General features: G+C 38.7%; 1 protein-coding gene across 15 annotated transcripts in view; it reads right to left on the bottom strand.

Moving 5' to 3' along the window:
- rims2a (regulating synaptic membrane exocytosis 2a) overlaps positions 1–24,494 on the bottom strand; it is a 142,471-nt gene that overhangs the window by 105,189 nt on the left and 12,788 nt on the right. For 10 of the 15 annotated variants that reach the window (XM_061051240.1, XM_061051241.1, XM_061051242.1 and 7 more), the window contains exons 3-6: positions 16,241–16,273; positions 15,322–15,408; positions 11,027–11,237; positions 10,452–10,463 (exon numbers count right to left, since the gene is read on the bottom strand). In XM_061051240.1, the coding sequence (XP_060907223.1) occupies positions 10,452–10,463; positions 11,027–11,237; positions 15,322–15,408; positions 16,241–16,273 (343 nt within the window). The remainder of the gene's footprint in view (positions 1–10,451; positions 10,464–11,026; positions 11,238–15,321; positions 15,409–16,240; positions 16,274–24,494) is intronic. The other 5 variants (XM_061051244.1, XM_061051251.1, XM_061051250.1 and 2 more) reach the window with 3 other exon arrangements.

Below are 24,494 nucleotides of genomic sequence, written 5' to 3'. Positions count from 1 at the left end.
GAAATATGTTACACATTCAGCAGCCTCTAATCATATTTAAAGGTAAAGTCATATGAGGTCAGTTTGTTCTTTTGAGTCTGTGAGTCTTAATAACCCCTGTAGATTTCAAAGACTGTAGTAAAGGTTTGCTTACATCTTTTATTGCACTACATTACATATAAACTCTTGTTTCTGGTTAGAAAACTGCAGCTGCCAATATGACGAATGATTGCAGAGACTACTCACATCTTAATGAAGGTGCTCCTTGGTTAGATAAATGGAAAAGACCAGCTACATTTGCCTTCTGTTATACTCTACAAGAAGTGGAGAGATGGAGGTTTTTACTGCTGAGTGATGTTGTGCCTTTCTCTGCTCTATACTGCAGCCCCAGCAGCAAGCTCACCACATTAGCCTAATAAATCCACCAACAGACAGGAGCGCTGATCACTAAACACACACATGTTCGAAGACATGCACACACACTACAAGGTAAAGCTCAACATCCTGGCTCAAGTCACCCTGTAGGGAAAATATGTATGTTTTTTTGTAAAGCTACATTACTTGATATCAGGTACAGTGAAATATTACTCAGACTCATCCGTCTCTTTATTGGGTCTTTTTACCTTTTCATAACATGACGTTTGATTTGATACATTCTGTACATACAATGTGCACTGTTGCATATTTTTCTGCTCACTTTTAGTTGCTCTGTCAATGCTATGTGTCTCCTGATGTGCAGAGAATTGCGTACACCCTAAGTGCGCCTGAGAAAAATAGGGACTTGCAAAATGATTGACAGGCCAGACAGCCTCAAGAGCTACTGCAGCCCCCCACCCCCCATCACACCCCCCACCTTTACAGTCCCAGTGCTGAGTCAGTGCATTACTGTTATTAGTGTGAGGGAGCTCTGGATGCTGCCTTGCCAACCATCAGTGAGTCTGTTGCTTGCCACTGAATAAATAAATACTGACTGATATGTTATTTCTAGATTAATTGAACCCACTTAAACCTTGTTGGTCCACACAGTTACTGGGTGCAGCAGTTCAGAGGCTGGATTAGAAGCCCAAGCCTAAACCACAGCTTCTTCTCTCATAGGTGGATGGCCCAAAGCAAAGGGTGATAAAGAGTTTTAAGAAAAACAAGTCCAATTATACAACTCAAGACAGAGTCCCCAACCCCAAGTGGGGAAAGAAAACTGTCATTTGTAATCACAAGTAACCATAAGTACAGTCTTTAAATGTGAAGCACACAGAAAACACAGATTCAGAGCTTACTACTTGAGCTGGTTTATGACAGCTCACACTGCCATAACAAAATACAGAAGGAAGAGGTCCCAGCAACAATTCAGCAAAAAGAGATTGAAGTTTGCAAAGCAATAAAAACTATAAAAATTCATGTTTTCGCAACAGACATTGCAAAGGTAACATTTCTGGTTATGACTGCATATAGCACCATTTAGAGAAGCAGGGCAGTAATTTCTGTGCTTTAATCATGTGTATTAAAAGTGTGTAATTATCACACACAGGAAGAGTAGCCTCCTTCAACCAGCACTTGTGGGTGTGGGCAACAATCTTACTAAAAAGCCTTTATTAATTACTTTAGTTACTTTAAAATGTAGTGCAAAACAGTCACATCAGGCAACATGAACTAGCCTATGTGACATTGACACGAGGCCTTTATGAACAGCTTTCAATACAGATAAACTATATTTAGGGACACACAATGGAAGCAAGGAGGCTACAAATGTTGCTTCATGTGTCCCTATGGAGGGCTGCTATGACTGACACTTTAACTGGGGTCATGGTGAGAGCTCAACGCTGAACTATGAGTCATCAGGTAAGACCTGGGAGCAACCAAGGTTAGTTTCCTGCTAATCAACCACTAACTCTTCATGCACTTGGAAGTTACACACATGTGCATACTCACACATGCACGAGCATGCACACAAGCTGCAACTAAAATTAATCTGAAAAATAATCTCAATGTGGAAACAAAAAGAGCTTTAGGAACAGTAGTCAAAGATGTGCCAGAGTGTGTCTGCCCCTCCAGTAGTTTAGACAGTGGTCCAAAACCAAATGTTACTAACAGTTATATTTACTTAGGCAGGGAGTGTATGTGAAATAAAGCATTCCATGAAGTAGGTAATCCCTTCATAGAAATGATCCAAAATGGACAGATTAAAAAAAATAGTTTACCATATTTACCTTCAATTGCCTTGCATAAAAAACAAATGAACACTTTCATTGCAACCAAGCACTCATATTATCATGAATTTAAACAGTGAAGCAAAGTTGGCTTTACTTTAATAAATAAAAACAGGAAGTTTAGCTGTTGATCTACACATAGTTTGTGAAAAAATAATGAGTCATACAAGTGACAGGGAATGGTGCGCAATTGTAAAACAAAGATTTAAGTGGTTGGGCATTGAGATGGTGGATGGGCACTTAAAGGAAACTTCAAATACCCATACAAATCTGGGATCAGTTCCTAAGTCAGTAATACAGGATTCCTAACTGAGGTTTATTTGAATAAGATTGTCCTATTTCTTGACAAAAGAATGAACCCTTATCCAATCTGTGTCCATAATGTTATAAATAATACAACGGTTAGGTTGAGAGAGCCTATACCTATTGTTTTTGCATGTGCATGTTTTCAGTCACCATGTATACTAATAAGAAATAATAGAATGTAGCATGCATTCTGAATTGCAATCTTTATTAATAGGACACATTATAAATCACCTGTGGTTAATTACTCATTCTGTCCCTGGCTTTTACCAGCCTAGTTCCCTTACAGAAAACTGCCCCTATGACCTACATATTTACCTCTCCAAAGTGCAATTAACATAGAGTCAGTCTCTCTGCACCTCCTAAGATTGCCAATAATAATTAACCACGCTCTCAGCCCTTGGACTCTGCTGAGCTCTTTTATCTCATCAGTGAATACCTAATAGCATATTAGCATTCAAAAACAGCCCAACAATCATGTGCATGGGTCCTGTAAATGTTGAGCAGACTGAGACTTAAACATCAATACTTTGATTCAATTTGCAGTTTGGAACAGAGTCAAAATGATAAAGTGATATTTACACAGTAAATGAGGCAAGAAACCAAAATAATGAAAATGGCACTGCTATGAAACTTCATATGTCCTAAACATTATGTTCTACAAAATAAAAACAATATTCTTTTGGGCTTGATGAAAGTGCATTTTGAGATTATCAAAAGGGATTAAAAGGCCACATTGGGCTAAGAGGTTATATAGTTGTATCTACTCATAGAAAAGCATGCAGAATATGAGCTATAGATTTGTACTTTTTAAGAAATAGTAGCCTAAGCTCTCCAATCTCTCAGATATTTAAATAACTCAAATTAATCTAGTCATACTGTATTACAGCTCCAGATGCATGACAGCAACAGAACCTTTTTTATTTCATTAGTAACATTGGCAGAGAAATCACACAGCATGAAGCTGAGCGAGGGAGGCAGCCCAGAGACAGTGTGAGGACAGCCCACACCAAACTGTATCTCTCATTCTTATGAACCACGTATACAGATACTCAACAAATACATGTATGCAAGAAAAGCAGCTATAACAGACAAAGGTATTTACACTCCCACTGCAGCCATTCTGCCGACGATTTTCCAAATACACACGCGCGCACACACACACACACACACACACACACACACACACACACACACACACACACACACACACACACACACACACACACACACACACACACACACACACACACACACACACACACAGACACACACTTCCCTTCGGCTTAACCGTTCTCAGGGGGTTGGGGGCTGCAGCCCTCAGGCAGGGCCATTTCTCCCTGTGTTTGCACATTTTATAGTCATTGAACCTGCAGCTAAAAATAGAAAGCTAAAAACCTGACACAACCACAGCAGGAAGATGTATACTCTATTAAATGTGCTATAGGCTATTTACTAAGAAACAGCATTAAGGGAGACAAACATCCGGGGCCATGCGATCAAGAAATAATTTATTTTCTAATACTTTCCTTTCAGACTGAGGGTTTTATGTTATTCCAACTTAAATCATCTTCTGAAAAAAAATGTTGTGCCAAGAAGAGTAAGAATGAGCTACAAAAATAAAAGCTACACTTATGCCACTGAAGGACAAACATTGAGAGAAAACATCCATGTAACCAAACTGTGCCATGTGGCCCAGGTCATAGAGACCATGTGATTTTGGTTTGGCGTTGAATAGTCCTACAATATATCTAGCACACACATTGTATAAAAGGTTACATGCATCCTACAGCGATATACTCTACTTTTCTTGCCCCATTCAAAAAGTCCCAGTGGGAATATATATATATATATATATATATATATATATATTAATGCAATCCAGTTGGATTTGCACTGAGCTCTCTCTTGTGGCCATTGAACTGCACTACAACATTACTTAACAAAGGCTCTAGAGTGAATCAGCAGTATCCTTTCAGGCACACCACAGTGTGTTTACATGGAAAGTCAGCTCCAAAATATATCAAAGTTATATTTAATTAAAGAACAACTTCAATTCATTCTGAACTCAATCCTTCACAAAAGTTTCTATAGTTCAATCGCCACATATTGTTGTCCTTATTTCAAATGAGACTGTTAAGAGAGGGATTTTTTGGTTGGTTATCAATTTTGCCACATATGTTTTATTTTATAGTTAAAAGAAGTGTAGCAACCTAGATCTGAGATGTAAAAAAAAAAAAAAAAGGTCGAAATATTGATAAGACATGACGCATGCTGCAAAATTGATGTGGCAACCAGTCATGGGGATCCGATTACTTTGGTGTTTCACTCCTTTACCTGAACTGATGTGAACTGAACCTCATTAAAGACTCATGGTTAGTGGAATGGTGTGTTTCTCAGAACATCCCTGTCTGGACTGGATCCTGTTCACAATCGAATACACTACAGAGCAAATCATTGCCACAACTGGAGGATGCACAAGTGTGTTCAGCTGCAATGACAGACTATGTGCATATGTAGGTCAATGGCTGCTGCATATTATGACAAGTGAAAATATTTTTGAAAAAGGGTATGGATCTCGTTACTAACGTGACTGTTCCTTTACAGATTCTTCCACGAGCTTCATTTTTTACGTAAATGTTGCACAATGTAATAACCCCATTTCAAGAGGATTGGGATTCTTTTTCTTTTTGTTGTTGTTGTTTCTGTCCAGTGGAAGTAGAACGTGAAATAGGGCATTTGAGTCAGTTGTTCAGAATAAAAAGTTTACAGGGCATTTTGCTGTGATTCAGTTGTGCGTCTACATTCACATGCTTCAACGCTGGCTGCACGTGGTGAATCATATTTTAACGAGCTTCTAATTTTAGGGTTCGCGCCACTAACAATAATAGACTTAATGAATATTAATGTCCTTGTTTGAAGTTCAGAGACCTGAGGGAGACGAGGGAAATACAGTAGGAAAACAAAAACGCGGCGTTATGGAGAAATAGTGTCGGAGCAACATCCCCCTCAGCTTGCTCTCTCAGACATCCAAAAACGCCTTTACATTTTGAACAGACATGACGCGCGCTCAATAACACAACATACAGTATACCTTACTATTTGGAAGCTATACTTAATGTAGGTAAAATGCTGCAATGAAGGTTTAGGGCGTATGTGTGTGATTTTCTGAGCGGAATTCCAGCTGTACATTTTGCCCGTGCGTGCATAAATGGTCGCATATTTGCAAGCAATATGACCGGTGAAAAAAACGCGATGCAGTCAAAGCCTCATACTCTCTCAGCTTACCCATGGTGCCACTGAGGGAAAACACTGTCCCTGCGCAGAATGATCACCGTGTTTAAGTCCTGGTAATGAGGTGGCAACTGTCCGCTGCTGCTGCTGCTCTTGATAATGAAGAAACTGCCGACCTTCAGCACCGCGGACAGCTCCAAGTCCAGACAACAGACTGACTGCCGGACAGCGGCTGCTGAAAACACCGTGAAGGTTACACCGGGGACTCAACTGACCACATCCGATCCATCAAACCAACGCGCTTTTCCTCTCTGCTTCTCTCAACTAAGCAATCACCCAAAGATGCCAGTCCATTTAGAAGAATGACGGATTCCAATCTTGAATCGTCACACTGGATCCATTAAACCGTGCAAACAATTCCGTACTCAATGTCAGTAGGTCTTAGGGGATGTGAGCCGAGCAAGAACGCATCAAATCACGTTATGTGTCCCAGCACCGCTGTATTAGTTCATCTGTGATAGAGAGTGAGCGCTGTGCCGGAGTTGATAGGACCTCATTACATATGCGGCGCGTCCAGGCTCTGCTCCAACAGTCTAATAGACAGACAGAAAAACGCGGTTACGCAAAAGAAAAAAAAACCCGGACTGATACTGCTTCTTCTCTGTGTCACCGTTAACAAGCACACCAAGTCACAGCCTGTGCTGTGACCAAAAAAAGAGAGGAAAAAAAGAGAGCTGCTGTCGTCGCCACCGTTATGCAGGCCCATTTCTCTTCTTGTCTGCAGGAATATGAAGTCGGAGGTTGCAAAATATGAACGTGAGGATGTCAGAAACTATGCTGCGTTCACTTACTGTGGGAAAAATACCCTTTAGAGGTCTGTTCTGACTTAATAAAAATGGAAGGCTGGGATTTTCATTCGATGGTTTTAGCTTTTTAATCCCTAACAAACATGTATTCATAAAATGGTGTTATTAATTAGACATACACTGATTTATATGAATGTCTATACTGATGCTTCCTATAGGCCTTTATACTAAATAAAGACAACATTAATAGATGGGGCAGTATCATTTTCAGAGAGCTGAGAATGTTTTTCTTCCATCATTTTGCATAATGTTTTTTTTAACTCATTAGAACTCATCTTTCTAACTTACTGTTAACCCTCTCTGTGTTCATTTAAATGAATTCCCACAATGCATGCAGTTAATAGCTCAAACATTAGCTATACACACAAGTAGCCTATAATGAAGACATGTTTAAACAAATTAGTAACATGACATTTCTATACAAACAATGGTTATAAAGTGAAGTTTGGAATATACATGTCCAATGGATTAAAGGCAGTGGAGTGTATGTCCACATGGTACCCTCGAATGCTGATAATGATCCGGGGTGCTGAGAGGCTCAAAACTTATTTAATTTAATAAAATATGATATTGATTTTTTTTTATCACTTTATTATCAGTAATGTTGAGGGGCCAGGAAGCAGATTTTATATCTTCAAGTGTAGCTTTAATCACAAATGACTTCCTCCCTGGAGACTGTGGATTCCTCAGGCCCCTTTGAAGCTACATCATAGGAAATGGTGGGGAGCTCTTCTGCTACAACAAGGGATTTCAAAGGCCATCACAAGGCTGACACAATTTATCTTTATCAAAAGCGTTTTACTGTTTAACCCCCAAATTAACAAGCATTCTTCAAGTATCTACTTTGTGACCTAGCATAATGAGAAGGGATCAAACAATATATATTTACTTCTCCACTCTGACCCACACAAATGAAAAAGTATTCATGAATATTATATTCAAGTTATACCAACAACTACGTCAAAGGACCCTGATTTTAACTCTACATTACGCCTTTACATGTTGGTCCCTCTTTATTCATTCCAACTATGGGCTCTCCAAGCCACCCCAGACACAGGGAGTTGTAAATATTCAATGGTGTTTCTCAGAACAAGATCTCTCTCGCCACTGCTGTCACCATCTGTGAGAGAGGGAAAGAGTAGACGGATGGAAAAAGGGCAGATTTCACCACCGCCACCTCTTTCACTGACACACAAGCTTTCAAACGAGCTGACAGGGTTTACCAAAATGTTGTCTGTACGAGAGTAATCAAAACTTGCAACTACAAGCATGAACACACAACATTATCTGCAATCAATATTGCAATAGTCCTGGAGGTCTATTGTGTATGTGGTACTACAAATCTTACTCAAATGTAGTTTTCTGTATTGGCTATACACAGTTAGCATAAAACAACATTCACAAGCCAAACCAGCCTTCTGATGTTCTACCATAGGTTCTACTATGGGTCGTCATGTGTCCAATAGTAGAACGTCATTGAGTGTCATGATAAACATTTCAATTATGTGTTGGTCTCACATGCCAATGAAATGAAAATTGATTGCATAATAATTGATTGCCATAATTATCTCTTTTAACATGCACTTTACCCAATGGAAGAATCTTTTCATCTGGTCAGAGCTCAACATAAAGCCTTTATCCTGACCTTGTTTTCTCCTAATAGCCCCCATCAGACCAGAGAAGCTGGACTCTATTAGTAGATACATAGATAGTATGTTTAAGAGGAGGACTGGCGGTCTAAGGCACCTCTTTAGACACTAATGTCCTCACCATATCTTCTGCTCAATTAGATAATCTTTGAATTTCTTTAGACTGACACTGATATCTTAAGTTATCCATCAGATGCCTTTTCTGCTCCCCCTGCTGATGACAAACATATGTATATGCTATTTCTTAGATTTTACCTCTCTCTGCAGGCACATCTGCAAAAATATTGGCAAACTGGCAGCATGTTTGAGCTCAGAGATAGTGGTAATACTAAGTGCTGATAAAAAAGGCCACATATGCTCCTCTGAGCTGGATTCAAATATTTGAACAGGGTTTAATTTTCTAGAAAAAAAAAACAGCTAAAAATATCTCTTCACTTATGGCTATACTGATGCATTTCACATTTTTTACCATTATGACAAAGTGGGTGTAAATGTATATGCTATTACACTAACCATGGCAATCTATCATTTTTTTTAAGTTGAATTAGTTTTCCTTTCAGTTTCCTTTCTTGCATGAAAAGTGTTAAACAATAAAGTTTATCAATACAATAAATAAGATTAATGTTCCTGCTTCTTTCTTGAATGTCTTCGATTATTTGAGTAAACTTTTTCTCTTTATATCTGGCAATGCAGTTGACATCAGAGATGGAGAATTAACCCTAACTGCACAGGGCGCCAGCAGCTAAATAGTAGACATGGCCTCAATGGATCACGATCACGATATGACGATCCATCACCAACCTGCTGCCACTGTTATTGCTCAACACCATCTGTACAACACGGTAACTGATCTTCCAGCTATTATCTAGCAGTGAACCATGGTAGCCTGTACAACTGTGGTCTTGGCAGTGAAGGACGCAGGGCAGAGGTATGTCCTATTGGTTCTGGTTCTCCCTGTTAGGATTAAACCTGCAGATCTACATTCCTTCAGTGTGGTCTTTAGACTCTTTATTTACTGTTTTGCAATCAGCAGAGATAAAACAGCTATGGGAAATCTATGTTTAATATGGACAAGGACAATGATATGACCCCTGTGATGTGTCCATCTGGCTGTCCCTGTGTGACTATATTTGTTTTAATTATGTGCTTAGTTATAGATAATCCCTAGGGGTGGTTAATGCAATCAGACGTTATAGCTTTCTCTTTCTGATATATGTTGTTCTACCCTTCATAACATGTAAAACTGTATGTTAGTATTGAATTGGGATAGTTTGGACCGGGTATGTAATTTCACATTGATCTTTTTTTATTCAATAATCTGTTTAGAAAAGCTTTTTACCCTCAGCTGGCTATTGGTGTAACTAGAATAAGAAACAAACAATTGAAACATGGTATAATAATAAAATCCTAAATTGCATTACAGCCTATTCATTTAAAAGAAGGTCCATTAGTACAGCATTGAACAATTTTCTTTATGTAACACACATTTTACCACCTCTACCTGGTAATTATCCATATTTATCATTACAAAATTAAAAAACGTTCTGTTAAAAATGCAATGTCTCAAAAATAAATCTATATAAATGGGACAAGGTTATCAGGTTTTTTTTCAAGCTTTGTTGAGCTTTATCTTGAGTCAGAGAGAATATAATGTTTGCACAGCCTGGGCAGCACTAGTTGTTAACTGTCTATTTAACTTCATTCATAAAATATGAGGAGTGTTCCTTTAATATAGTCCCTAGACCTGTTTAAGCTAAACCTTTACATTCCATGTTTGTTCTATGAAACTCTTTGTATGGGGTGCAGATGGTCTAGCAAGGGCTGTAGTCCTCACGCAGGAGGCCCAGGTTCGAGTCTGGCCTGTGGCTCCCTGCCTGCCTTTTATTCCCCACTTTCTCTCTGGTTTCCCATCAGGGATTAATAAAGTATATCAAAACATCCACTGTCCTATAAAATAAAGGCAAAAAGCCCAAAAAGAAATATTGAAAAATGCTGTATCCCAATGACAAAATATCTTATATAACCTTCTTAAAAACAGTATTTTCACTTTATTTCAGCATTTCATGGTAGACTCACAGACAAGACTAATCATATTTTTTGTTGTTTTCAAGTCATTATTGGCTGCTGTATGTGTTTATTTATAAATGTCACAGCATTTCATGAACAATGCTTGAGTAAAGACATAGTCCAAATAAATTCAGAAAAGGTTTGCTAACCACTTTGTCCTCCTGTTGCAATTCCATGAGAGCAGGAATGCAGCAGAAAGAATGACAGTAAGAGGGAGAAAGGAAAGAAAGAAAGGGGGCAGAAAAGATAGAGAGATTGAGAGTGGCATTAGTAGGTCCTGCAGTACTGTCACATACTCCAACAGCAAATGATTGGATGGCATTGCATAAAAACACTCAGGCTCATGATTCAAATTTAAGCAGTCTAATACTAAAAGCTTTGGCTTAGTCTGTTGGGAGGATTTTACAGAGGTTAGTTAGGCAGTGGAGAGCCACAGCATACAAAAGCAGCAATCAGGTTCCTTTTTGGGAAAATAAAGGAGGAACAGTTCCCTCCAGTGGTGAAATAGAACAACTGTGTGTTACAGTACAAACACAACTGGAGTCAATGTTGATCATCTGAAAACATTAGCTGCCATAAGAGGCCCCTTTGACCTGATTCACACTTACACAGCATTTCATAAAAACTGGAATTTACATAAATACATTTGATATGTTTAAATATGTGTGTTTGTTTGTGTGTGTCCTAAAAAACAGAGAATACCTAGCATGCAAGTCAGCGTTACCTTATTTGACCGCAGAGACACTCGTCCTCCGCACCGAGCACAGAATTTGGTTTGGCAATATGAACAGAGGTGGCCACAGCCATCGGCAAACTTGGTTTTGTGGCATATTCCACAAGTCGGGGCTTCGCTCTTCTGGTCCTGGACCGGCTTTGTCTCATCTCCCATCTTCTTAACCTGGTCCTTATATGACTCAAACTGCTGGTGCAACTTCCTGTGAATGAAAGGGAAGAACAGAGTTCAGTGAAGTGTGATAAGATCTGGTGGCCTAAAAAAAAATGATGGTTTGACTTACTTCATGTTTTTTTTTTCAAATGGGACAACTTAATAGCATGAACCAACCCCACATACCACAGCTTTTATAGCCTAAGCTAATGCCATTTCCTGGTTAGGCTGTTAAAATACACAGTTACCAGAAAAACAAAATCAACTTGCTATTTAACCAAAATTCAACAACAAAAAACACACAATTCTATTAATTGTATTTTTTCTTTCTGAAGAGTTAACATTAACATATTTCAGTCAGAGGCTAACGAAAAGATCAATGTCCATGTTGATATCAGAATTAGAATTTTTGTGTACCAAAACTTTGCCTCTCATTGCCACAAGCCTTTTCATGTTTGATGTTCTCACAATCACACTTGCACAGTGAGCTCGTAACATCCACTGACTGACTGATATAACCTTTCATTGTGTGTGGTGTGTGAGGCTTTTGCGAGGAAAAGCAGACACCATGACCTCAGGTGCTTCAAAGCTGAGCTGCTCCTTTGATACCGCACCTCTCCCAAAACAGCAGGCTGGGTATCAAATTTGCTTTGCAAGTTTAAGAACATCACTTAATTCCACTTTCTCAGGTTCCCTCGCGTTTAATGAATCATTTGCACCTGTGTTTCTATATTAGGACCATAGCAGGGTGAGACCTACAGTTTTGTTATATAACGATAGAGCCCATACATTATATTATTATTCTTCAATAGTTTTTATGTTTCCATAATTAGTGGTCACACAAAGCAGCACCTTTCATCCATCAAGAATTTGTCACTGCAGTGTGACTGTTGGGTTACTGTTTGTGTCCTACAGATAGCATCTGATCTCATACAGTGGATTCTTAACTCCTAACCAACCTACTTCAAAAAGAAAAACCTGCATGGACTCTTCACATGCATTTTGTATGACACATGTCAATTGAGCGTCTCCTTGGAAACTAAACACTGGGCTGACTTCATAATATGGCGATTAGAATTGGTTTCGCCCCACATATCCCCTGCAACATTCATTAGCACTTGTGAATTATTGAGCAGTGCTATCCTTTTACCACATACAGCTCGGCATTTGAGATAAATGTGCTCCCTTTGCCCACAACCCGACTGTTAGAGCCCAAATGTAATGGCAACACACGAGCTGAAGACCCTTTTTGTGGTTGTTGCGATCAAGTCTCTCTGCCATCTAAAAATGAGATACAGTGCCACTGGCATGTCTCTGGTTGTACCCTCTAGGGGATTAAAGGGCTAATTGTGTCACAGCCTTTGTGTGTTTACCAAGCAGAGATTAGAATTTAGCCTTGTTTAACAGATCCCCCCGAATCTCTTTTACTGACTGAGGGCCTGATAATAAACGATTGATGAAGACTGTGATTTAAGAGGTAAAGCCACTCACTCCAAGGATCAAGGAAATAAGACAACAACAATCACGTATTATACTCCCTTCATCTGCCATCACACTCAGATGTTTTCAAACACATGTGCTCAGTGTTTAGACACTACATGGTTCCACTGTGAATGGAGCTATTCGAGATAACCCGTGATTACCTCTCCCTTCCTCTGTGCCATTTCTTCTAACACACATTAACCTCTTGGGCAGTGTCACAGAGGTTTAAATCACGTTTAAAAAAAAGCCAGAGTTTAACAATTGGACTGTTGTCTGTATCAAATGTGTTAAAGAGGAACGACTGAAGGCTTAAAGCAGACAGATATATTTGTATAAAGGAGAGAGAGACATGTTTTCAGAAGATTTAAATTTTAAAAAAAAACAGCTACCAAATAAAGCATAAGGGAACAAAAAACTATAAAGGTGGAAGAGAATAAGATTCAAAGTGGCAGCAGGCACATGGCGTACGATGTCCATTCCAGAGGGATTACTTTTTCGGTCAAACACGGTCAAATGTAGGTGACACTGCTGACGAGTAATCATACGCTGGTTATTGTCCCATCTCATGCTGCCGTATCAGAGCTCTCTTACCTCTGGGACGCACTAGAGCAGCTACACAGAGCCAGTAACATGAGACCCTCTCTTGGACATATGACAGACTAAAACATATCAACAGTGAGGGTGAACTACAAGCTCCAAACAAGCTTCTCCATTTTACTCCTGCAAATCGTCTTAACTGAATTTTTACTCCTCCATCATCCTTAATATGGTAAGATGGCAATTAAGGCACAACAATGGCAGTAATTAACTGGCTTATATGTCTGTGTATTCATATCACCCATTAAAGTGAAACTAGCAGCCCTCTTCCAATTCATCTGATCTAATAAATCCCTGTTGTGTTTCTGGGCTTTTTTACATGTGACTGGGTTGGCCTGAGGTTTTTGTTTTGAAGGGGTGTGGCTTATACAAAGTCACAGGGTGGAGCGTGATGATTGTTCTCTATGGGGTAGGAGTGGTCTGTACTATGTTAGATAGCAGGGCCTAAGACTTGAGATTTACCAGAGCAGCCTGACATTTGTGATTGATAAAAGGGGCAGGACACACACTTATTGGGCCAGCCAGATGATTATGGTCTACATCCCTGATTCCCAACCTGGTGTGCTGGACCCACCAGGGGGGACACGAGGCTTTGTATGCTCTGATGTTGTCAAAATTAGCTTTGCACATATTAACTTCAGTTATGATAACACACTTACTGGGTAGTTTATACAAAGATCTGTTGGTTAGAACACCTACATGTGTAGGCCTTAAAACAAAAAATTTGTAGGACCCTCACAGTCACTACCCAGCAGTATACATTCAAGGTTAAATCTGTTCACACGTTATCCTTTGCAATGTTTACTTTCTGTTTTCATCTCTCTCATTGAGGTGTTTGAAGCATCATTTGACTCTCACACATGAATGAACCATTCCTGACGGCCTAATTGCCAGCCATGTTGTGATAATGAGCAGCAATAAAAAAAAAAAAATCTGGGTTATACCAACACCATACATTAGGCAAGAGAGTAATTTTCTGTATAACTAACTGAACTCATGTACTTTGTGCTCCTGTGCTTCTGTGACTGCATGGCATCATTGTATTGAAATAGTGTTGCATTACTTTTAAAGTTTTCAAAACATAGTCCTTCAACTGAGAATCTATTCCACTCATAAAGCTTCTCCACAGGAAAAATAATACTTGTAAGAAATGAGCTGTACAGTTGAGGTAAATCTGAAGCCCTTAACATTCCCTAAATCTGATCAGGTTAGGAATGCAGTTTAAGTTAACCATAGTAATGTATCATGAGGATTTACCTTATAACCACAACATGTTGGTCTAGGTTTAATAAGTTCCATATTAGATTCAAATACATCAAAGAAAAATTCCAAGTACACAATCTAACAAGATCATATACGACAAGTTCAGTTTAGGTTGTGAGACTAGGGGAGGAGACAGGTAGCTCCCTATTACTCCATGTCACCTTTGAAGACTTCAAATTCAAAAATGAAAAAAACAATTGTTTCTATTTAATACATTACCTTATACATTGACCAAAAAGCTATAATTGTGTGCTTGTTTCAATCAGATCAAATAATGCCAGGAATAAAGTAGAATGGCTCAATGTGGTCTATAACAATATTCAACAAACTCTACTTAAGTCCAAATAATTCAGTGGAACAATACAGAGTATTTTGTGTCTCAACCAAAAGTTCTGGGATTTTGATCCCCAGCTCCTGCAGTCACATGTTGGGCAGAGGTGTACCTTATGAAGCTTCCTCATCCACTAGTGTGTGAATGTGATGTAAACAGGTGAATGGGAGGACATGTACTGTTTAAGTGCTTTGAGTGGTCAGAGTGGTCGCTATATAAGTCCAGGACCATTTACAATTTTTTTTCTTAAATAACATTGCTCACAACTGTGCATCCCATTGAAGCATTTAACTACATCAACTCACACCACTCCCACATTATCACTTGTTTGTCATACACACATAGAAAAATGTTTGATAAGCACAAGGGTCAAACATACTGTGCGTCCAGCTGCTGGGGTCACCACTGTATGTTTGGACCTGCTGTGAGAAGACCAAGAGGGGTCTGTCCTATTACTTACGCGTCTGGCTCTGGCTGCTTGTCATTTTGGGACTTTTGCTGTGGTTGAAGGACGTTATTTACCAGCTCACTGATCCCACTAAACCACCTGTTCGAATAAGCAAAGTGTGACTGGAACACCAAATGACTCATCATAGGAGAAAACAATATTTGCTGAATGTGTTTCTTAAGAGTAAGGTCCTGAGAACGGAATAATAGCAAGAACATCTACTATAACTCGCACAGAGAGGGAAGTAGGCCGGACATGGGCAGAGCAGCGATTAGAGGGACAAACCAGACACAGCATCAGAAATACAGAGAGAAAGATAGAAGAAATAAAGATGATACAGACGGACTGAAAAAAAGCAGGATAGCTCTACAGCCAATGGAAATGAGAGCTGCATCAAATGCTCAGTTAAGGGGAACAGAGGTGTCATTATTCCAGCCTGGTGGTGCAGTAGGGTTTAGGTTATAGGATTATAGGATTGGTTGGGCCTACAGTTGGATTTTGTCAAAATGCAGCTACAGTAAAGAGAAGCAGGGGAAGTGCATCTAGTTCACATCTGCATTGAATAACAAGGCTGCACAAGCCGATCAGAGTGCAGATGACACACTGGATGAGAATGGGCAGCAAGTATGAGAACAAGGACGAGGGGAAAGGGTCTGGGGGCCTATCTATAACAAAGCCGGTAGAAAGGAGAAGCCATTGGCATTGATGTCATGGAAGTAAACCTCTAGTGTCCAGCACAGAAATAAAAAAAATCTGCCAATGCTTCTCATTCAAGGCATATCGTGAACACAGCAGCTTTCCATGACATTAATGACATTTTTTTACATTTTCCTCCCAGACAACGAGGAGGAAGCCACATGAAGCACACAGCATCAGCTGACAGGAAGAATTGTCAAAGCCTAGAGCACTCTGGGTAATGCAGTTTACTTACTGTGCAGGCTGAGGCTTTGGTTCTTCTTTGATCCTAAAACATAAAAAAAATAAAAAGGTGTGCATGGCTCAGTGCATACGAAACACAAAGAAAGGATGAATACAATCTAAAAGACACAAAAAACTGACAGAACATATATCACTAAGGATGTGTATGACAAAAATATAAAATGCATAATATTCTGAATATTATAGCTGATACTTGATTGAAATGACAACGCAGTGATGACAACACAAATAAAATACATGACGTGAAAAAAATAAAATGATTTATAGATGATTTAAAGTAAGTCAGTGATTTGCATCAAGTTCAACTTAAAAATGATTGCTTCATGTGAGTAACACCCTCTCTCATACTATATGTACATAAACAAACAAATGTCACTTTTTTTACTTTCAAACAACAGTTGAGAATTCCATTACTACAAGTTTCTTATTTAGCACTAGAGGTGGGAAAAAACACTGCGTGCTAAGGCTAGCTCTTTAACTTAGTAGAATGCCAAATAGGGGAAACAAGAAATTCAGCCAGTCTCACAGATGACTGGAGTAGATCCTGAAGTATATACTAATTCATAAAGAGACTTTGAATCCATGGATCAATGAATCCAGAATCATTTTGAATCGAAAATCGATTCTGAATTGAATCGTGACCCCAAGAATCAAAATCGAATCGTGAGACACCCAAAGATTCCCAGCCCTATTCAATCAGCACTAATTGTTTTTCTTAAATAAACTCGTAAATTATATGGTCCACCATCACCATGCCATCAGTTCCTTAAACTATACGCATGAGCAAAACAGCAAGTAGAGAAGTCAAGCTGAGTGACTTTTGAGTAGCCATGAGTTCCACATTGAGCAGCAGAAGAAGGACAGGGTGGAAGCAGAAGCTGATTCTGTGAAAAGTTCAGCTAAGCCGAGCAACACATGCTTGTTTGGATTCCATTTTACTTAAAGCATGACCATTACTGGTGAAGCTTAATTGCTAGCTACAGTAAAGCCCACAGAAGATTTGTTAAGGTCTTGGTATGAACTAGGTTCAAACGGTCAGTTAACCTCAATCACAAAAAAAATATTTTCGAACTTTTGGACTTTTAATTGAACAGCATCACAAACTACTGTATCTCCTATGTTGGACAATACACAAATCTCAATGTTTACAGATTCACTGGAACAACTGTCAACAGAGGAAGTTGGTTGGTTCTTTGAAAACAGAGTCTGTTGTTGTTGGACTTTGTTCCATGATATTTCAACTGGGACCAGTACAAACACATTTCCATTGCATTGGCATAGCATAGCAGAACTATGTATATCATCCACTATGCACAAATAAACCAAAAGTATTGAGGAGTAGAACTACTCTATAACAATGAAAAAAAACTACTCAGGGAAAAAGAGACAGGAAATACAATTTGTTATGAATGTTTGATGCAGCAACACTTATCTTTAGAATATCAAATAGGCAAAAGAAACACACACACACACACACACACACACACACACACAGCTTTAAAAAGCTGTGTGAAATGGAACACGTTGACTGTTTTCTTTTATAAAACTTTTGACTATGATCAATAACCTTTTAATATCTTCAACACATCTTTAGGAATTTGACATTACATTAATACCCAACATAATCTGGATTCAGGTTTTGTCTAAATGCTGCATCAAATAATAACGTAATTATTAGTTAATGTATTAATTATTTCATCAAATAAAAAGGTTTTTTTCAGAAAAAAAGTTTAAATATTAATTTCCAAGGGATAATGGAGTAACATTCCAAAAGCTTAAATACACCCACATTTAAATGCATACAATTTTCACTGATAGCAGGACGAAAGCAGATTGAAAAACTACCCTGTAGAACTAAATTTTTGCTCAAACAAGTGATCTGCTTTAAAGTAGTTTTACATGGATTGGTGCCACTAAGTGGACGCCATTCAACAAATACTGAGACCAAACAGTTCTGATGTCAAAACATCAGAAACTCAAGCACCGAAGACTCTCACCAGTCAACTCTTGCTAGATAGAGCACACCAGAGTCAGAAATCTGTCTGTCTGATCTGTGTCAGATGGGTGAAAGAACACACTAGAGAAGATATAGTGTTGTGTACCCATCAGTCTCGCCGCTCTGTTTTCCGATGAGCCAGTCCATATTTATCCTCTCGCTGTGTTCTCCCGATGACCTGCAGCGACGTTCTTTATTGATCCCATCAGCCTCGTCTCTGTGGTCGCATTACAAGCCTCATATTTATCTGATCCAGCCTGCTGCCTGCCTGCCTGGACGGCTGCAGGACGAAGAGTGTGTGTGAGTATACGTCTGATCACACGTGTGTGTGTGTGTACTGTACTCAAATGTGTGCATATGTTAGTGTGAGAGTATGAGCGCACAGTGTATTCTTTGACATGGGGCAATATGATGAGTGAGTGTAAAATGTCACAAGTGAGGTATTCAGTATCCTTGCTGCTCAGGAAGCCTTTAGGGCAGATACAGTCTCTGTTATCTATCTCTTTAACTTACACTCCTCTTTCTATAAACCTTTGCAGACATACACAAAAGAGGGAAACAGTCCTTCAGAGTCAGGAAAGGCGTTGTTCAGTGTATATTTCAATGTATCTATGCGTATTCTTTGTGTCAGAATTTGCAGTTTTAAGCCACAAGTAGGCACACGTACTGCTGTTATTTTTTAGCCTCTGTTGTTATTTTCTTCTATATTTGGGCTCAGTATGGCTCAGTATGGCTGAGTTTGGCTCAGTATGGCTCAGTTTGGCTCTGCATAGAGAAGCAGCCAGGCCTGACAATGACTGATACTACACTGCTCTCTAGTGGACAGATGTGCTACATAAACTTCAAAGCTATAGTTCTATACAGCATTTGTAAAGTGTATTCATGCAATTTTGATTAAATTGCTGTGCTGCTAAATAATGTCATTTGATTACAGGTGAGAAAGAAAATGAGATAGAGGTGATAGACTGAACTGTTCTAATAAAAGGGTTGAGGTCAAAAATAATTTCGGTGAAGCCTTTTATTTTGCCAAAAGTCTGATTAACATTCTAGTCATCTACAAATATATGAAATAAAAAATATCATCAGCTGTATGGGCCCTAAAAGACAGGACAGGTTGAGTGAAGTCTACACATGTAATGAAAACTTCTCCCAGCTACCTGCCACCAGATAATATCTTGGTATAAAAGTTCAATTTATGCAAGAGGATCCTATCTAGGAACTGTACACACCATGGTACTGCAGATTAAGACAAATACCAACATATTGAGCATGGAATGAGAGACATGAAATAATTGCTGTAAATGTTCCTGACCTTATCAACACTGCTTGGAAACAAGGCAAAATTGAAAATCTACTTAATGCATTCATAGCCCCTTAAGAAATCAATGTAACTCTGTGGAAAAGCAAACCAAAACTTTCATGTTGGGATCTCAAGACACATGCTCTCTTTTGAAAGCAAACAAGTCAGCAGCTCTCCTGTCCTATTCTACCATTCATATCATGTGGATCGGTGCCAATTATTCTGTACAGGCAGCAGGACAACAACACAGCAGGCTACAATCCTGAACATTTTAGTGATTCCCAGAGATTAAATTATTCTGAGCCATCTAAAGATAGCTCTACTAATAAGAGGAGGAGCAGAGAGGAGTCTTATATAGTGCTTTACAACGTACCTCCCTCTAAACTTTGTCATCGTAAACTGCACCTCCCTTGGCACAGTTATGTTTACACTTTTACATTGATGTGACAGCTGTAACAAGCCCTGAATCATCACATTCCCCACAACAACAACAACAACAACAAGGTTGGCAACATGTCACATACACCACCGCAGCTCTAGGAACAGCTAATGTGCAACTGACAATTTCTAATGGGCAGCAGAAACAGAAACTCCTGTCTTAGTACTATAGATGCTAAAGGCATGGCAGAGACAATATTATACTGTGATAATGCAGACACATTATTTTGGCACTGAGCGTCAAATCAACTTAAGAATTCCAGAAGTTTAAATTGAAAGTCACTATATGCTAAAATATCTGCACATCCCATCACATTTTAGCATCTTTCAGCTTTGTGATTTTTCTTTAAGCTTAGAACTTTACTTTTTGGTACATTATCACCCTCCTCAGTGATTTTCTAAAAACAGAGTTAAAAAAACAAACTCTTTTAACTAACTGCATGTTTGCTGCCCAGGAACAATCATACGGATATATGCAGGTATTATAGCATTGAGTGGCTATAGCTATTTCCTGCAGGATTCAATAGAGAAAATTAAATCAGAGCTGCACGTGTGAATATTAAACCTATATCATTCAGTGGACACAAACCTGACTGTAAATAAATTAGGATGGGACCTTTTGCCAACATGTTCCTCATAACAATTTCATACTCTAAATTTAGCGTTTAAAGCTTTTTGGCTACATCAAAGTGTCCAAACAATCTTAGAAGATTTAACAAATGATACTGTATGGCTTAAAGCGCCGGGCTGAACCCCCTTTAAGCCCCTCTGACATGCTAATTTAGCAGCTGTTCCCCTCATCTAGCTATTAAGCAAATTGAATTCATTAGCTATGATACTATATTTTATCTTGTTAGTCATACTTAACTCTTTAAAGTAACTTGGGTCTGAATGATGTGTCTTTTTTTACTGTTACCAAATCCCATGATAAATAAAACAGAGCTTCAAAAGGACATTGTCACCCATTCATTGGCAAGAATTGACATTAATGTGAAAGAGTAATGCAATTTTTCTGGCTCAGAAAAATGCATTTTGGTGCCTGCGTTAGAAAATGATGCAGTGAGTAGCAATGGAAGACTTACTTTTAACAACCTGTTAAATCTATAGTGGATTAACATTGAAATGGACATGAAAAATATTTTCATATGTTGGCTGCCTGTAACTGTACAACAACAATCTAAAAACAGATGTACACAGTTTTCTCTTCTACATATATAATTCCTCCTTAATTATTCTACAAGCACAACACCTCCACTGGCCAAAAGTGTGCCAGGCAAGACCAGCCAGTCACCCTGAGGTCTCTTTCACTTTCTCTAATCCTGTCTCTACAACTGCTCGTTAGGACCATTCTGTTTCCTTCTTAAGATCCAACTGGATGTTTGTGGAAAAGCAATGAACAGTAGGGACATGGACAGATGCAAAATAGAAGCACTGTCCTGCAGCAAAGTGTGACTTTTTACTGATCACAAAAGATATCAGGTCTGAATATGTCTTGCACTGAGCTTGCTTTGTGTATAAAAGTAGATTGTGTCTCACAGCTGTGCAGAGTAAGAGCCAAACTGACTCAACAGCATGTACGAGTGCAGATTAGGTGACATGGTACAGCATAATATTACTATATTTTATGTGGCAATACTGTATCAGAAAACAAGCCTCAACCTTTCTTTAAAGATTTTTTACGGTATGTGAAATACATTTGAAAATGTTCACAAGCATGGTGACAACACAGCTTTTTCAGGTACTAGGTAATATTGAGTTGTGTTGTGGTGTAAGTAGAGGTAAGTAGTTTGACGAAGCAAAGATGGAGGATATCAATTCACTTTAGAATCCAAGGTGCTCAATGAGCGATACAACTTTTTACATTCAACAGTCATCTTTATATTTGCATTCAGCTAGTTGAGTTTTGAAGAGTTTCATGAATGGCTGCTTTATTGACAGCTTTTAATCTAATTTTGCTTAAAAAAAGAGAGAACATTGCAATAAATGTTATAGCAAGTTTTTTTTAAACCACAACAAAAATATTTTATTAAAAGTATTATCTTGCAAGGAGTGATTCCTATCCTTGGCATAGACGCTGAAATTAAACAGTACAACTGCTTCAATTTTTTTTTTTATTTTGCAACACATATCAATCAACACATAGAATCCCAGAATGCCTGATGGTTTGAACAGATTGTTAGATGTAGCCTTATCAAGGAACCAACATTTTAGAAGAATATCTGTGATAGAGGATCTCATGGCTAAGCAGCAACCCGCAGGCCCTTTGAGTCCACTAAAGGCTGAGTGATGAATGGATCATAAGAGAGTAATCTACACACATCATTAACATCATCCCAGCATCAGTACTGCAGGAAGATGAGGTTAATGTCTGTCTGAACTGATCACTGACTGACAGTGACATTTTTCACTGGAGGCTGTAGTAATGCCCAATTATATTCTTTCCTTGGCTGTAAAAAAGATGATACAAAACTTACAAATTGTATCTGGTTTATCCAGTTAGTGCATATAGTACAGTGATGTTTTAAATAAACAATTCCTTTTTTTAAGGAAAAAAGAGATAGGACAGTGGATAGAGTCAGACACCGGGGAGAGAGAGAGTGGGGAACGACATGAAGGAAAGGAGCCACAGGTCGGACCGGCCTGGAGGATCACAGCTTCTGAACATGGGCCGTGTTTACTAACCACTTGGCTACCAACGCTCCATCAATAACTTTTGAATGTCTCCTGCCGTTTGGTCATGATATAAGAACACACTTTAAGTAAACCTTCATGTGGGTTTCTTGATTAAATTGTTCTAACTAATGCTATGTATTGAAAAAATCTAAAATTATTTCTATACAAAAAGAGTTTCTGATATGAGATTCAAGTGGAAATGATGTAATAAAAAAATATATATATATATGTAAGTAATTTAAATTACAATGTGTTTTTTTAAGAGTGCTCCTCGTCTTTTTATTGACAAAAAAAACATTACTTTTTGATTGAAAATATTCAGAACAGGGAATTTTAATATTCAGCAGAAAGCCGCATGTCATATCAAAATTTCCAGGAACCAGACTATAGAGTCATATATACAACAGGTACAGCATAGCTATGACAATAGGCTGTTTTGAAAACATTTTAATGGAACAAATGGATGAGGAGAGGAGGGTTAATTTTTATGGGTTTTAGTGAAACATAATATTTGTATAGGGAGTAACATCTACATGTAGTGAAATCAGCATGTCACAACTTTTACGTGTTAGAAGCAGATTAGTGTTCTTTGGATGACATTGAGTTATTATACATTTAAGTACGTTTATTCTGTATCATGAATCAACAACGTATTTATTTTGTGTAATGTGCTACTTACAGTATAGCTATATATTTCACTCAAAATGTCAATGAACATGTGCCTTCTAAGATTGAGTTTGGACCTTTTGAAATATGTGTAGTGTCCGGAACAAAACCAAAATAAAGTAAAACCAAGGAAGAAAACTCAATTATTTACATAACATCCTATGTCACTTAAAATTGTGTCACTGTATCCCACACAGCCACATACGGAAAATCTACATGTATGGTGTCTGACAAAGCGTGATTATATTAAACAGAAATATTCCATTGCATCACCTCTACTGTACGCTATCTGCAGAACTCCAAGAAAGAAAAAGTGTGCTAAAAATAGGAGCTCATTTGAAGACAGATGATTAGGTCTTGAGGCACCTGTTCATTCTACCTCCCCAATAAATGCCAGAAGACGTGCTACTTAACACTTTCTCTCCACCTCAGAGAGGATTAGGGGCAGGGGATAGAGCACTGATAACTTCCTTTGGCACAGGGCGCTGGCACAGTGCGATAGGCAGGGCAGGAGGGACGATGAGAGGGCAAGCGCCTTGGTGTGATGGGGTTGGCCAGCTACCACAGCTGGGCCTTAGAAAGCATAGATAGGATTGAATCCATGGGGTACACTCATCAGAATAGGCAATCTAACAGCACACAACTCAGACCTCCTGACCAAGGACTAATATTCAGATTGTCAAACAAGAGTTGGCAACAGCAGAATTTCTGAGCAACGGGGAAGTGGCTAATCTCATGCCAAATATAACTAAAATCCATCTGTTTCCTTAGATTACCTGCCAGGATTCAATTGAGCTGCTCCATATCTCCACTCCTGAGAGATTTCCAAGTGGCAAAGAGTCAGCTAATCACCCAGCAGCCCACACATTCACAAGTGTATTTCCATGTGAGACTTACAGGAAACATATGCACAACATTCATCATAACACAGTTAGTTTGTTGTAAAGTGGAACTGTATCAACAACATGAGCAACATTTAGTCAGAGGTAGTGATACACCATGTTTGTGTTCATACACATATGTGCTTGTTTGCTGCAGTAATGGTGTGTATATGAACATGTCTCACTTTGTATGTGAATGCTTGGTTGCTTCTTCTGACAGCCCCCTTTATTCATCCTGACACAGATACATTTTATTCTGGCTGTGATCAGCACTTCCTTGGCAGCTGACATT

The sequence above is a fragment of the Labrus mixtus genome, chromosome 11 (genome assembly GCF_963584025.1).
Source record: "Labrus mixtus chromosome 11, fLabMix1.1, whole genome shotgun sequence".
In the NCBI taxonomy this organism is placed as follows: Eukaryota; Metazoa; Chordata; class Actinopteri; order Labriformes; family Labridae; genus Labrus; species Labrus mixtus.
This window is presented reverse-complemented; position numbering and strand designations above follow the sequence as displayed.